At 39.7% G+C, this 17142-nt stretch overlaps 1 protein-coding gene across 1 annotated transcript in view; it reads left to right on the forward strand.

The window, feature by feature from the left end:
• The window catches only part of Tbc1d32 (TBC1 domain family member 32), a 284344-nt gene that overhangs the window by 202449 nt on the left and 64753 nt on the right, over positions 1 to 17142 (forward strand). The window contains exons 25-27 of the mRNA XM_041653588.1: positions 2518 to 2640; positions 3675 to 3783; positions 4493 to 4586. Of these exons, the coding sequence (XP_041509522.1) occupies positions 2518 to 2640; positions 3675 to 3783; positions 4493 to 4586 (326 nt within the window). The remainder of the gene's footprint in view (positions 1 to 2517; positions 2641 to 3674; positions 3784 to 4492; positions 4587 to 17142) is intronic.

Raw genomic sequence — 17142 nt, forward strand, 5'->3', positions numbered from 1 at the left:
GTACAACAAATTTATGGTCTTACCCTGTGTACCCAGCTTCTTGGCATAAAGGCTGTGACAGATCAAATCACGCGATGGAGAATTTATCGCCATCCTATGAAAACTGTAAAAGGTGGAAAGTTTGGGGGATTTCACTAAAGGTTCTCTTTCTTCTTCAGGCTGCCTGTCATGTTATACATGGCAGCTCTTCTAATGAAGCTCCTTTCAAGGGTTTTACAAGAATGTTGTTCTAGTTCTCTCTCTCCAGGCCCTACCACATTGTAGGCACAAGCACAATCTTTTTTGTTTGTTTGTTTGGTTTTGGTTTTCACATAGGCTCCAGGGTTTTGACTCAGGTCCTCAAGAGAAGAGCCTTTTCCCCATTGCACATCTCCTTACCTGCTGTATATGCTGTTTTTTTCTGCCATTGGCTGATCTTGAGCTTGTTTTGGGTTTAAAACTTTATGTTGTGCACTCTTCCTCCTCCTCCGTGATTTTGGTTTTGAGCAGCACAAACTTTAATTAACTAGATGCCTAGTCTTCCCCTTGCTTCTGTCTGCACTGAATCTAAATAGTAATAGCAGTTCACCTCTTGACATCTGTAAACTGAGCGGAACCTTTTTCTAAATTATTGGGGTGGATTTTGCTTTGGTTTTATATATCCTTTGAAATAACGTAGCCAGGATCTAGACAGTGTCATCAAATGGCTATTTTTGATAAAAATCTTAATTTATTTATGTATGCTTTGAACAGGTAAAACATGTAGTTGTGCCCAAATCTGAAATCTTTGATTTCTAAAGCTATGAAAAGGTAGTAATAGTTAAGTGAACCTCCACATACCAGTCATACTACATCAATATTTTATGTTATTTTGGGAAACTTTGGGTATCTATCAGGCCAAAAGCTCATTAGTAGGTATCCCTCCGAGGACCATGGGATTCCGGTATATAGTCTTTCCTTTTATCCACCTCCTCCCAGGTCTCCCCACCTCTCTATACAACCAACTTTATGTTCCATCTCTTCATCTCTTCCTTGCCTCAAAAGCCAAAGGTCTAAAACAGATAAACTAAAAACAACAACCAATCAGACAAAACAAACAAAATAAAAACAGAAATCCTAAACCGAAACAAAATATGTAAAAAGCATACAACAAAACATGGAGTCTATTTTGTGTTGGCCAACTCTTCCTGGGCATGAGACCTGCCTTGACGTGTGGTTGGTATACCCAGTGACGCATCGTCAGAGAAAACTGATCTCCCCTTTGCCCATGGGTATCAGATGCAGGTAACTTCTTGGTTGGGGTGGGAGTCTTTGTCTACTTCCTCATCTCAGTGCTGGCTGGAACCTCTGCTGGTCTGTGCATGCTGCCGCAGTCTCTGTGATTTCATGTGTGCACCATCGGTCCTGATGTGGCCTTGGGGTCATCCATCACCAGTGGCTCTTGCAGTATTTCTGCCTCCTATTTTCCATAGATCCCTGAGCCTTCAAGGGAACGATTTGATGGAGACATACATTTAGAATTGAGTACCCCAAAGTCTCTCACTCTCTGAACTTTGCCTAGTTGTTGGTCTCTGTGTTGATTCTCATCTATTGAAAGAGGAAGTTTTTCTGATGTGGGTTGATTGAGACACTGATTTCTGAGGTTTCCATCTTGTATTCTAAGCTTTTCATTTCCATAAAATCAATTTTGATATTGCCACTTTAATACTGCCATTTTTTTAGATTAGTGGTAAAATTACTGTTTTGAATCTTTATGGTAATTTGTACTTTTAATGGACTCATTAACATTCCCTGATGAATCTTTACGTAACAGTTATTTAATCTTTTAGGATTCGTTGTTTTTGTTATTTTTCTTAGACAGGTTTTTCTATATTCTAAACTGGTCTTGAATTTATGGCAGTCTTCCTGTCTCAGCCTCCTGGGTGCAGGATTACAGGTGCCTACCATGAGACTGCCTAAGAAGAATATTCTCATATTCATGATGTTATTGATGCAAGTTTGAAAAGTCTGGATTAAAAATTAAAAATAACTTCTGAAGCAGATGTTACAACTGTAAATATTTAAAAATATATGCGAGAGTTCAGTGTGGTAGCTATTGCCTATAATTCCACACTTGCAAAGCTGAGGCAGGAGAATTGCTGCATTTCTGAGATCATCTTGTTATTTATTTATTTATTTATTTATTTATTTATGTTTTTGAGACAGTATTTCTATGTGTAACAGTCTTAGCTGTCCTGGAACGAGTTCTTGTAAACCAGGCTGGCCTCGAACTCACAGAGATCTGCCTATCTCTGTTTTCCAAGTGCTGGGATTAAAGGCATACACCACCACTGCCTGGCTCTGAGACGGTCTTATGCTTCAGAATGAGTTCTCGGCTGACTTGGGCTGTAAGTGAGACTGTCGGAAAATAAAAACAAACTTGACATAAGTGTGTAGACATGCTTATGAGATTGGGATCTCAAGGCTCAGGTTTTACTTCGAAATCTTAAGAATGTCCACACCGTACTTCACATGATTACTGCTGTTCTTCTCACGTAGGTTATTAAGTGTGGTGTGCTGTGATCTGGATGCTCTTCTCTTACTGGAGGCTCAGTATCAAGTATCCAACATGTTACTACATGCTCAGGAAGAAAATACCTTTGAGACCTTGGAGAACCACAGGTCAGGAAACAAAGCAAAAGGTGTCATTAGAGTGATACTATTAGCAGTTTGGCTTACAAATGATTTGAAATGAATTTTCTGTATAACTTTTATATTGTCTGAATTACTGCATTTAAATGACAGAGTAAAAAGCCATTTGAGCATGAATGTCCCAGGAAGATAATGATGTATGTTTTTGGAGAGTGCTACATTTGTCATTTGTTCCTTTTGTCTTAGGACTTTTTCTTTAATTTTTCACAAAGTCATTCCAATTTTAAATTCACATCACTTTGTACAGTGACCCTTTGAGTAAAAATGCTTGATTTTTACATCTCTCTTAGTGCCATTCCGTCCCCAGTTTCCTAATTATGTCAGTTTATAGTCATGCATTATAATTATTTGCCAAGTGAGGTTTTGATCATTTTTATTTTCCTACTAATAAATCACAGTTGTCATTACCTCAGTTTGGCTGACATTTATAGAATACACATTCAGCATCTGCCATTGCTCTCATGTCTGTAATCCAGAACATAGTAGTTCACCTCCCTCCTTCCCAGGCCGTTTATTTGATGCTGAGGTTTGATATAGAAGGAAAAGAGCAGCATTAGAAACGAAACTGCTCTTCAGCAACTTGTGTGCTGTGGACTTAGGCATTGACTCCAGATCATAGAGAAGCTTGTGTCGCCTTAGTTACAATCTTAGTCTTCAATGACTGAGCCACTTCTCCAGTCTAGCAGGAGCTTTTCTAAAGATGGTTACGTTACTTCAGATATAAGACATGTCCTAAACTTGTTTTTGTTAGCACAGGATTATTCATTAAGGAAATACCCTTTGTCTTAGTATTTTTTTGAAGCAATGAAAATTGACGATATAAAAAAAGGACCGGTGCCTTCTATATTGTAAATATTCCGATGACCAGTGTGTTCTGCAGATACATTTCGTTTCTGTTTGTTTTGTTGACTTTTATTTTTCTCCTTGCAATCTAGTGACATGATTTAAAAATCAAACCATATTCAATTAAGGAGACAGCAAAACTGATGCATATTCTCTTTCAGGGACTTTATAATTGATGGTTTGTCAGTCGAGAGAAATCATGTTCTTGTAAGGATTAATCTCATTGGTGGACCCTTGGAGCGGATTCTACCTCCAAGGATGCTTGAGAAGGTGCGTGCAATGTTTTGCGATGTTTTAAAGTGAAATAAACAACGGAAGTGGCACTAAACAACATTTCCCAAGTTTCTACGTACCAGTGGTCGATTTGTGTTGCTTGACAAGCTTATAAAACAGGTGAACACATTCAAAATGAAACAGCAATGATGCCTTCAAGAGCTCATGAGTTGCTGTTGAGTGTCCAGGAGCCATAGATTATTGTTTTATCACAGACCTTTCTGCTGAGTATCCTTGAGTATTTGCGTTCTGAAGTCTTTTTCTTTCCTGACCCTTCACTGTCGTGTTATTTATGTTTTGCAGTACGGAGTATGTGGGGTCCTTATGGAGTGTAGCTGTTAAGAACTTCCTTTCTGTTAGTGCCACCCTGGAAAAGAGGAGCTAGATATGATTGGCAGAAGAAAAATAGTTTGGGGGTGGGGAAATGCCTTTTGAAGATTATATTTTCCCTTTCATGAAAAAAAGTAAATCCATCATTATCAGTTCAAATCACAAGAGTAAGTTATCGTAGTCCAACTTGTTTAAAATTTTTATTACATTTGCTTATTGCCTTTTAGGAATAGTGGATTATAGTAGCAAATAACTTGATAATTGGACCAAAAAGTATGAACAAAAATGTCAATTTAAATGAACAATATTCCAGAAAGTATGGAAGTTCAGTATCTTAACCCTCCTCCTGAAGTTTCCTGTGTTGTTGTGTTTGTAGGGGGATGACCCATATCCTTGGCCAATGTTCTCATCGTATCCATTGCCACACTGCTATTTGTCAGCAGTTCCTCCAAGTGCTGATATGAGGCAAGGTAAGTCTTTTCTACCAAATGGTACTCCAGTGTTCTCTTTATAATTTCAGAAGTAGACTGCAAGGAGAGTAAGTGTAGATTTTCAATCAGCATGTGTGGAGGACAACATTCTGCCCATTTCCTCTTAGTGTGTAGGTTCCCTCCTGTTTGTTTAATTAGTATCTGTATGATGGCAAACAAGTATTACTTGGAGTAAAGGTCTTATAAGTCTGTTCACTAAAATAAAATAGATGTTTTATTTGAGCCTGAATAAGTAGTGATTGCAGTGATGGCTCAGAAGTTAAGAGCATTTCTTGGTCTTGCAGAGGACCCGTTCACTTTCCAGCACCCACAGGGTGGTTCACAACCATCTGTAACTTCAGGTCTATGGTCTCTGGCTCCCACTTGTGGCTTCCAGGGCATTTGACACACATGTGGTACATGAAGGCAAAATACTCATACATATAAAATAAATACATCTTTCAAACTTGTTTTTGTAGAAAACTGAATCAGTAGCTCCTGACTAGTTAAATTCTACCCATGTAGAAATTTTCTTTATTCACTAAGGTATTTTTTAAACGACTGCTGTGTTATATAAACCCTGTGGACTTAAGATCTGAGTTTTACTGGGAAGTATTTTATCCACCTTTGAATAGATAGTTGTTTAGTTATCCAGTGTGACATGAGTAAAATAGACAAATTAGCTTGCTAGGGTAGTATATAAGCCAACTACCTTACCAAACAACATCTTGTGTAGAAAGAGCAGTGTGGCTTTCGTCATCATCTTCTGAGCAATAGGTCAACAGTTTTGGAAGAGGGGCCATCAGGAAAACTGAAAGAAATAAGTTCAATGCAAGGAACTGGGAGTTTGAGCTGTGTGTGCGTTGTGAAGGTGAAATCAGCAGAGAGAGGAGGGGAGACTCCTATGGAGGAGCCAAGTTCAATGTAGGATCACGTCACACACTGCCAGGGGCTATGCTAAGAGTTCCCAGGCCAAGGAATTCCTACATGATTGTGAGGGTCCACTGTCAGACTTTTCATAAAGTTTAGAAGTCAATTCTCACATCACCATCCCATTCTTTATAATCCTGTCGAGCTTACATTGGACAGAAATCATGTGTAAGAGATTGATTTCACAGTCACTTAGTGCACTTTAAAATTTGGGCTTTGGTGTTCCATTCCTGCATGACAAAATCTATCACTTTCTCAGAGACTTGGGAGTAGTATTATATCTTTTTCAGGAAGAGGTTTTTTCAGGGGTGCCCTTTGGATGTTTTCATACTTACTCCCATCCTGCAGTGAACCCAGACCATTTTCAAGTGTTTGCTCTCATCTTCCTACTCAGCTCCAAGTCTTTCCATCAGACTGTTTATACTCTATCTTTCATCTTTTAGGTTTCAACATTTGTTACCCTGCTTGCTTGTTTCCCTAATGTATGTTTCATGAGTACTGAGTGCAAGGAGCTTACCTGGGAATTATAAATGACATCACTTATAAATAATGCAACAATACCCGTATTTTTTTCAGTATCTCAACCATTTCTTGGTCAGTTTTCCTTGACATGTTTAACACTGTCTCCTTTGCTAAGTTTCATTGGAGAAAGCATTTCTTTGCTATGTTTCTGAGTAACATAGTCATTGTCAGTTTTATTAGCTGATTTCCACTTTATTAATTTGTTTCTTCAAAATATTTTGGTAACCTGAACAAGGGAAATGAAAATAGAAATTGTATTATGAATCGATATTTCCCAAGCATAAAAATATCCTTCTGTTGTAGAATATTATTTTAAGATGTATTACTTTTCTTTGTGCTCTGGAACATTTGTTTCATGATGCAAAGAAGTGTTTGATTAAATAAAATTCACCTGCTATCCAGAGGCTGAGGCAGTGACTAGCTGACAGGAAGTTGTAGGGAGGGGCCAGGTGGAGAAGGGTTTATAAGGAGGGGGGAAAAACCTCACAAGGCCTTCTTGGGAGATACAAGGAGGTGAGATGCCCGAGCTGCTTGCTATTCAGCCTCTCTGGGTAGCAGGATTCTACCTTAACCATTAAATCTTGAGTTCTCTAGTGGTACAGAAATCTGGATAAATTCTTTTAGTAGCTTTGAAAGAGTTGGTGCCTGAGGGAACAGAGTTTCCACAGGCTGCGGCTCTTGCGGCCTAGCAGCAGTTGATAATGGCAGAGTTGCAGTTGCTGAGTAGCATAGCTGTAACTTAACAGGCAGCAACCATTAAAGAGGAGGACAGCATCCATCAGTTCCTAGGAATCCGTCCTCATGGAAGTGTGTCTACTGTGTTCAGAAGTGATTGATACAAGAGCAACGATGGATTCCTGTTCTGTCCCGAAGGTGCCGGGCTGTGGTGGGGTGTTTCCAGGTTGGCTTACTTTTCTCTTCCTTTAGAAGAGTGTTCTAAAAACTCTTCTCTCCTTGAACCTTTCCATTTGCCGTCCTTCTTCAGATAATCACCACCCTTCTTCCTTTTCTGTAATAGAAATGATAGAGAGCATCTATGTGGTACTATTGCCTATCAGCTCCTTTGACTGCCCGTGTGCCCGTTCAGGCCTCCAGTCAGGACTGTGAAGGAACTGCCTTCTCTCATTTGCAGAAGCCAGTTTGCACGTCCTCCTTGCTTCCCCTCAGTGAGAGTGCTCTGCACAGTTCTTCCTTTTCTCTCCTTTTAAGATCTATATCCTGTGAACCTACAGGGCATACATAATTTCCTGAAACAATTCTTATGATAAATTGTGTGTGTGTGTGATGTTGAGTAAAATAAGCCAGACAAGGAAAGATAAATATACACACAATACACATATGTGTGAATATATTCTATTTTTCGGGAGGACCGTAGTTTTCGGGAGGACCCTATCACACATATGTGTGAATATATTCTATTTTGTGGGAGGATACCTTCAACATCTACAGCATAGTTGGATGAAATTCATTCTCCAGCCTTCATCAGTATGCTCCTATAATTGCCACAGGTTTTATAAATTTGTATTAATTGAACAACATAATCACTTTCATTAGGACATAGTCATAAATACCTATTATGGGCTGTGATAGTTTTCATCCCTCCCCTTGCTTTCTCTTCCATTCTGGTCTCCTTCCTCTTCCAAGTAGCTTTCTCTGTACGTTCTTGTCTTTTTTAAAAAAAGCTAAATTCTACATATAAGATAAAATGAGATACTTGCTTTCTTTGTCTGGTATATTTCACTTACCATGATGGTCTCCTCTTCTAGGTAAATGACCTAGTTTTGTTTCTCCTTGTGGTTAAGTAAAACTCCATTGTGTATATATTCTCTATTGGTGGGTATGTATGTTCTCTGTCTTGGCTTCTGTGAATGTTTCTCTGGTAAAAATGGGTATACAGTATCTAAGTCAGTAATATGCGGACTTAGATTCTTGTAGGTATATACTCAGAAATGGTATAGCTGGATCATATGGTAGCTATGTTTGTAGCATTTAGAGGCACCTCCATAGTGATTTCTATAGTGTTTGTACCAGTTTACATTTCCATTAAAAGTGTTTTAAGAGTTTTCTCTCACCCCCTCTCAGTTCTAGGTATTACAAGCTAACTAGCAGTAATGGGGGTTGGCTAGAAGGCAGAGTGCTAAAAGGGTCTATAGAATGGGAAAACATTGGGACTGCCGGGACTGTAGAGTCCACAGGGAGTGAAGGGAGAGAGGCAATGCAGAACACCACAGGTGCTCTGCTGCAGGGCTGGCAATGCAGGACACTACAGGTGGTCGGCTGCAGGTCTGGCAATGCAGGACACCGTGGGTGCTCTCCTGCAGGGCTGGCAATGCAGGACACCACACCGCAAATGCACAGCTGCAGGGCTGGCAATGCAGGACACCACACCGCAAATGCACAGCTGCAGGGCTGGCAATGCAGGACACCACACCGCAGGTGCACAGCTGCAGGGCTGGCAGTGCAGGACACCACACCGCAGGTGCACAGCTGCAGGGCTGGCAGTGCAGGACACCACACCGCAGGTACACAGCTGCAGGGCTGGCAATGCAGGACACCGTGGGTGCTCTGCTGCAGGGCTGGCAATGCAGGACACTGTGGGTGCTCTGCTGCAGGGCTGGCAATGCAGGACACCACAGGTGCTCTGCTGCAGGGCTAGGGGTGACAGTGATAAGGGGAAATTAGAATTGACGATAGGTGTGAGAGAGAAGATTGCCAGTGTGATTCCCTGGTCTGCATGGCCGGCAGGTTTCCAGGGAGAGACTGCCCTGAGTGTTGGCAGGTGAGACAAATTTGCAGAACAGAAATATTTGTGGGACAAAAGAAGATGGTCTGTTTAATCCCTTTGGAACAGGGCAGAGAGGGTGGAGAGAGTGCAGCAGTTGATCTGCTACCAAGCTGGAGATAAGATCGGGGCATTGGAATTGGAGGATGGGACGTAGAGAGATGTAAGCTGTAGTGGCCATGGTTTCCAGGGACACACCTCTGCTACTGATTTTCAGGCCACAAACAGATGTCTTGAGTTTTGCTACAACTGAAATTTTGTATCTTTTGACCCTTGTCCTTTAACCCCCTATAACCATTATTCACCAGTTTGCATCTAAGAGTTCAAAAGTTTTAAATTGTACAAATAAATGAGGTCAGGCAGTATCTGTCTTTCCTTGCCTGGCTTACTTTACTAAGCATAAAGTCCCAGAGGTTGACCCATGTTGTCACAGTGGCAGAACTTGGGTGTTTTTTTCTTTTTTAAAGCCTACACTTCCATAAGCCAAAAGGAATACTGCTTATATGTTTGTCTATCTACCTGTCTGTCTGCCTGCCTGCCTGCCTGCCTGCCTGCCTATCTATCTATCTATCTATCTATCTATCTGTCTATCTGTCTATCTGTCTATCTGTCTATCTGTCTATCTGTCTATCTGTCTATCTGTCTATCTGTCTATCTGTCTATCTGTCTATCTGTCTATCTAAACGTGTGTGTGTGTCCCTGTATATGTTTCCATGGGAGGGGTGAGGGGCAGGGCCTCAATGGCTTGGAACTTGCCAAGTAGCTTACACTGTATGGCCTAAAAGCTCCAGGCATCCCACTGACTTTGCCTTCTAGATGCTGGAATTACAAGCCTTCCACCGTGCCTAGCTTTTTGATGTGGATTCTGCAGATTGCTCTTAGGTCTTTGGGCTTGCAAGGCAAGCACTTTACTGACTGAGATATTTCCCAAGCCCGAACTCTCCCATTCGTACATTTGAAATCCCATTTCCATCCTTCATTTTCTTTACCATATGCTCTTTTCCGCTGAATGCAGCTGTGAGCTGATCATCACGCTTTCTCCCTAGCACTCCATCTCGGTGTCAACCTCAGTGTGATCCTCCTATTTTGACCTAGCAATAGCATTATTTGACTCAGGAAACCCTGCCCTCTCCCTTCTCCACCTTCCAGTACTCCCCCCCTCCCCCTGACACACACTCTGCTGCCCTTTCTTCTTTTGAAACATATTTACTTGACTTGTCTTCTGGAAAATGTATCTGTTCAGTTTTCCTCCTGAATTTATGGCAAATATGTCTTTATATCTTTTTTTTAACTTTATCTTTCTCATCTCTTAAATGCTTAAACTTTTCTGTGGACTGGACTTACTTAGTGAGCTCATGTTTACTGGCCATTTTTTTCTGTCATGCAGTTCTTAGTTTGTCTTGTCACTGAGGTTCTGTCCAGTATGTCAGTGACTGTCAGATTGACATCTCTGGCTCTTATCTTCACTTTGAGTTTCGGGCTCCTGTGTCTGTTTTTTGTGACATCTCTCTAGGAAGGTTGGTAAGCATACCAGACTTAACACTACTGTGATCAATTCCTGACACTCTCTTAAAATCCGTTCCTTTGATATTCTTCCCCATGTCAGAAATGGCAACTTTTGTGCCTCCATTTCTTCAGGCAATACGCCTAAAGGCTATTTTGGAGTTTTCCCTGCCTTTAAGCCCCACAAGTAATCTGACAGTAAGTCTTCTTGACTCTGCAGATCTAAAATACAACCTCTCTTGCCTCAGCCAGTCTGACTCTGTTCAGTCTGTTCTCACACGCATCTTGAACGATGCTTCTGACAGGCTGGATCAGGTTACTCTTGTACGCAGAATCTTTCTCTTATAGCTGAAAGGCTTGTGGCTTTGTCATAGCCCTTGTTATAAAATGGCACCAGGTGGGGCCTCTAGTGGATCCCCAAACAGGTAAAAGACAAATACGCCATGCAGACAGAGTTTGAGTGTGGAGTTTCTTGAGAGAAGGTAAAGGGTAGGGAAGAGACAGAGGGAGAGAGACAGAGAGAGGCAAAGACCTGCTTGCCTCTTCAGAAGAGCAGTGGGAAGAGACAGTGGGGGGCGGTGGGCAGAGCTTGTTTTTTAAGGGGACCTTTGCACCTGTGTAAAGTCAGGGTACTGCTTGCCATGCGCAGAGGTGTGAAGCACTGGGCCCCGTTCCCAAGGGGCAGGGCCACGGTGTGCCTGGATGCTGACAACCCTCCTGGCAATGCTGTGTTTTAAGAAGTATGTTGCCATTCTAGCATCCTTTAGCCTCTTATTTTCCCACATAATTGGAAGTTGTTTGTATTGTATTTCTAGTTGTGAATATCACAAATGTTTGAACCAAATATGTGTCCGAATTTAACCATGGTAGCTGCTGTATTATCCTAGAAAGACTGGTCGTGAACTCGCTGTGGTTCTCATTAAGAAGAAAATGATCTAAGCAGCAGTGATTATGTGAAGATACTCCAGGAAGAGATTTTGCAAAGAGATATTAAGTTTATATTTTCTGTATATCATTCTGATGTTCCTAATATCTGTGCCACACTTGTAGATGAGGGGGAAAAACAGAATGTGCCAAAAGAACTGAAAATTATGTCTAGTTTTTCTCAGACATGAGTTTGGTGATCATAGTTTTGTGAACTTAATGAGAAAAATGGATCCAAGTTCATGCTCTAAAAGGTATAAATCAGAACTCATGTGATTGAAACAGTTAAGTAAACATTAACTGTAATATTGTGCTCAAACTAATCATGCTTTAAGACAGAAGGTCCTTTTAGTAGCAGGAGTCATTTGTTTTTCTCTTTGCTTTCTGATTCAGAGGGAATGACTCATTGATTCTGACAGGTGTGAGGTTAGTCATCAGTTCCACACAAGTTTCTAAGATGTTATTTCATTGTTGAAAAAAAATCCATGTCAGTTATGTGCACATGATAAAATTATCCTCATTTATCTCCCAGCTTCTAGATTTATCCTACTTGCTACAGTTAGCCTCTCCTCACAGGTTAAATTGTCTCCTGTTAGCTTCTTGGCATCAGTATAAGCTGTGAGATGATTAATCTCTATAAATACGAGTTTGGAGACATTATCTAGTCCCCCTAGATCTATTTATGAACATTTTGATGCAACATTATTAAAATTTAAGTGGCCATTTAAAAGCTATTGATGAAGATCTCCTGAGTAAATTGGGAGCATGGGGACCTTGGGAGAGGGCTGAAGGGGAGGGGAAAGGCAGGGTGGAGAGCAGAGAGAAATGTAGAGCTCAAGAAAAATCAATAAAATTAATAAAAAAGCTCAACAGAAAAAATAAAAGCTATTGATGAATAACTTCCATGTTCATGTGTACACACATGTATATGTTGTATGTACACATACTTGTATATTAGCACGGAGCATTAAGTGCAAAGATTACATTGTATATGTTATCAGTTATTAATACTTGGAATATATGTGAACTATCCTAGTGTACTGTTCACTTTCAGAAGACAAACGGGATTGTGTGATGCCATAAAGCAGGTGCCGGTTAGCAGGTTAGGAGCTGCCATCTGAAACTGCTGGAGGCTAGCTCATAGCTGGAACTGCTGGAGACTAGCTCATAGCTGGAACTGATGGAGGCTAGCTCATAGCTGGAACTGCTGGAGGCTAGCTCATAGCTGGAACTGCTGGAGGCTAGCTCATAGCTGGAACTGCTGGAGGCTAGCTCATAGCGGGAACTGCTGGAGGCTAGCTCATAGCTGGAAGTGCTGGAGGCTAGCTCATAGCTGGAAGTGCTGGAGGCTAGCTCATAGCTGGAACTGATGGAGGCTAGCTCATAGTGTCCTTCCTGTTCGCAACAGGATGCTTGTAAGGTGGTAGTCTGAATTGCTTCTTTGTATTCTCTAAGCTAGATTCCCTCAGGAGTTGTTATGAGCTGTTTGCCAGTCTGCTCCGCTTTATTCTTTTTTCATGGACGTAGGATGAAGACTTTTTTTCTATAAGAGGTGAGAGAAAGGTAGACTTCCTATGGTGAAACTGAAAAATTGTCCAAGGAATTGAGTAACATACTCCAGATATTGAAGGCATTAAAGAGAAATATCTTAGAAAATAAGTAATTTTCTGTTTTTCTATATCGTATATTTTTACTATTTTTAAAAATTACTTTTATTGCAGCTGGACAGAGCTTTACCCATGTACTTTAATGGGTCAATACTGGCTGAGCAAGGATGAGGATACAAGTGCAGATCCTTGGCCATCACATAAACACTGAATGTAGTGGCACACATATGGTGGAGGAAGCAGACAGCCAGATCCTTTGGACTCACTTGCCAGTCAGTCTAGCCTAAATGGCAAGATCTCGGTTCTGTAAGAGACCACATCTTAAAATAGAAAATGGAGAAACAACTCAAGACATTTCAACACCAACCTCTGGCCTGCACACATGTCTGCACAGCAGAGCACACCTGCACACTTGGGCACATACAAATATGCTACAGGGAGAGACTACACACACAAATTGCCTTTCTGTGACCGACATAAGCAAACTCTAATATATTCATATTCTGTGTATCTCAATGCTGTAGCACCACATCCAGTATAACTCCAGGAACAGACCTGCCTCGGGCAGCAAGGGAATGATAAAAGACAAACACGGACATAAGTAAAGCTGTTATTGGGTAGTCTGAACTCCTGTGGAGAAGCTTCCGCATATTTATTATATACCATTGAACAGAGAGGCAGATTATTGCATACTGCTGGATAAAGAGTCAGTGTTGTTCCAGACAGACAAACAAGGAGGCAGGGCATATGACTGCATCAAGGATTCAGGTTTAGCTAATCTGAGTAGGAGCAGTCTCTGTAGGGGTGTGGTCTTCAGGATGTAAATGTCTAGGCAGAGGAAGCTATGATGAACATGTTCTGCACATGCCATCAACATTATCATGTGGACTGGAGGAAAACTTTGCCATCCCTCTGAGCCGTATCCTTGGGGGAAAGCCTATTTTCCCATGGGTCAGAGGCTTTGGGCTCTTGGCATGGCCACACCCATGTCAACAATACATATTCATTTAGGACTTCCCACACATTGTGGAATTCTTTTTTTTATTGTGATATTATTTTGATGTACATTTTATTCAGTGGGTGCTGGCATCCTCAAAGAGGAGAGTATGCCATTTGTCTCTCTCGTATATTGTTAAGTCCACTGATAAGTCCCTGAGGTAGCACTAACTCACTGGTTGTTCTCTCAGGTCTTAGAAAAGTATGTGGTCCATTTGTCAGAAGCTACAAATGTTGTGGTAACTTCTTACAGAAGGGAAGTTTTTTAATGTTCTCAGGAACTCATTGGTGACCACTCCCTGCTTGTCCATTCCTCTGCAGGCCTTTCCAGAAGGTTTACTTGCTTGCACCCAAGTAGAGTGACAGCTAGAGTAAAGCACCTGTGTAAACATGTGCACTTCTCCCTGCTCCTTCCCTTCATTGCCTTTCATCTCTGTGCTTAGAGTAATTATCCTTCATATTCTGGATTAATCATGCAGATATCTTTCACTCTCATTAGTAGCTATATTGAGATATAATTAATATGCCATATTATGCACCCTTGACAATTCATGAATTTGTCATCTTTTTTAGTATATTTATGAACATATTAATTTTTTAGTATATTTGCGGACATATCCATTCATAGCCTCGAAGTGATAAAATCAGCAATCTTGGACTAAAACCTCTGAAACTATGAACCAAAGAATTCTGTATTCCTTTTGCTGTTTTACCACAGCATCAAAATCTAAGTAAAATAGGTTGTATGCAATAAATACAATGTATTCAATGACTAGAAGAATGAACATGAGATTTCATATCCTTTTATTTTACCCACATCAATGTATTATTTCTCACCTTTGTCCTTAGACCCTAGAAATTATTTACAAATTAATGTGACTTTAGAAATTCTTGCTCTCAGCTGCAATAACCTCAAATCTAACTAAACATCCACAACACACATAGCTTTGTAGTTGAAAGCTCCTTGTAGAAGACTTCTGTATACTTCTTTTTTGAGTTAGGTACTTTATTACACTTTCTGTTTCATCTACCAAATGTCACTGTCATTTCTAATGACGCAAAAATGTATGCTTTGCTAACCCTTATCCCATTTTTTTCAGAATTAGAAAAAAAATCTCAAAATGTCCAACCTTTCACTGTAAATTATTTAGCCTTTTATAGCACCAGTGTTCTGTTTACTGCTTCTTCCGTCGTATTTCTAGTCTTCTGATGGGAAATTGATTTTCTGTCTAGCAAAGCATTCTCTTACTACCACTTAAAGAATAAGTTCCGTATTGATAACCACTCTTTAATACAATGTGCCAGATCATATTAAAAATACAGATAAATTCTTCTGTTATCTTCCCATGTAAGAAAATGGCTCAGGTTATAATCCATAACTGTAAATGACAGTATCTCTTAATTTTGCCTATCATGAAATTACTTTTTTAAACTAAAAATTAAATGATACAAGGACAGAGTGCATAATACAAAATATAAGTGAATTTCAGGCCCAACTTGTCAGCATATAAGTTTTGAGTTCTGAATAAATTCAGCACAAATGCTTAAACCTTTAAGTTCTGTATGTTGTCTTCAGGAACCATAGCATGTCTTTGGTGAACACATGTTTCCTGCCATACTACATATATGTTATCTGCATTACTTTGGCACATTATGACAAGACTATGAAGAAAAGTGTAATTCTCAGATAACGTGAATTATATATTATGGAATAGAATAGGATTTTTTTTTCTGAAAGGAATTTGCTTTTGAAATAGGGTTGCATGAAGCTCTCACTGACCTGAAACTTATTACGTGGCCAAGGATGACCTTGAACTCCTGACTCTTGTGCTTCCACCTCTGAAGTGCTGGTATTTCTGGTTACCGCCACTATTAGTATATATTAATTCTATAAAATAACAGAATTCATTGTGATTTTCATTTGTGAGTAGAGGAAAAAGGTCTTGATTTGTATTGTTTATTTTGAGTGTTTTAGAATGTGTCCTACTGTGTATTCCAGGCTGACCTTAAATTCAAGGTCTTATCTCCTTCTCCCCAGTGCCGGAATTACAAGTGCATACCACCATGGCCAACTTTGCAGTAATGTTTTAATTGAGTAATGGATAGTCCTTAAACAACAAATGACTAGATTACCTTGCCATAATGGTTAGTCCGGTGACTTATACAAAATGTGCAGTCACCAACTCTATGAACAACAACAAAAACAGCAGACACTGGTAATGTATGGGCCATAAACATGAGTGCTCACAGACAGTACAGCGTGAGTATAATGCCATGCAACATGATGGTGGAAATTAGTTATTCTTGTTAGAGAAGTTTTCTGGTCTGTTTTACACACCAAAGTATATAAATATATTTAGCAATATATTTTTCCTTTTCCCATATACGTATCTAGTCCTTTTTGTAAAATAAATATGTTCTCATTCTTTTTTATTTCTTTATTACTTTTATTCTTGGACTTCAGATTTATGATTTACAGATAAAGTACTGAGTCTTATTTGACATCAGCTTACTAAGTGAAGAGACTGGTAAGATCATGGTTTCTTTTCTGGGCTTCAGCTATTAAAATACCTAGTTTAAACTATAAAATGCTCATTTTCTTTTGAGGAATAAGGCTTAATTTGCATGTGTTTATCCCTTTAAATTTGAACATAAATATCTCATATCAATTAAAAATAGATAATATGCTACTTTTGTCGAGTAAAATAATAAAAATAGATTCCTTATTTTTCAAAACTTTGCTAATATCTCCTTCAGTAAATGTTTAGCCAACAAGTATAGAAAACTGAAGTGATAAATTGAAGAAGAGGAATACTGTGTTTGAAATTGTTCTGTCTTTAGGGCATGCAGTTGCTTAACAAAGACTAGGAAAACATTAGATGTTGTTTACAATGAAGCAGATAGAGCTGGTGATCATAGTGTTAATTGAAGTAAACTAGATTAAAAATGACAAATGTCACAAATACCTCATGTATGGAACCTATATTAAAAAGAAAACAAAATAAAATGGAGATAAATTTGGAAGAGGAAGGAAATTATTGGGACCAGGGAAGCTAATGAAGTTAATATAAACAAAGTACATGTTTTAGTCAGTGTTCTATTGCTGTGAAGAGACACTGTGACTGTGGCAACTCATAAAAGAAAACATTTGTTTCGGTCTGGCTTACAGTTTCAGAGGTTTAGTCTGTTATCATAATTGCGGAAAGCATAGAGCATATAGACAGGCATTGTGCTGGAGAGGTAGCTGAGAGTTCCACGTCCAGATCAGGTGGTAGCAGGAAGAGAGGAAGCT

This window comes from Microtus oregoni, unplaced genomic scaffold (genome assembly GCF_018167655.1).
Source record: "Microtus oregoni isolate MIOR12 unplaced genomic scaffold, Mior012 000006F_ref0000085, whole genome shotgun sequence".
NCBI lineage: Eukaryota > Metazoa > Chordata > Mammalia > Rodentia > Cricetidae > Microtus > Microtus oregoni.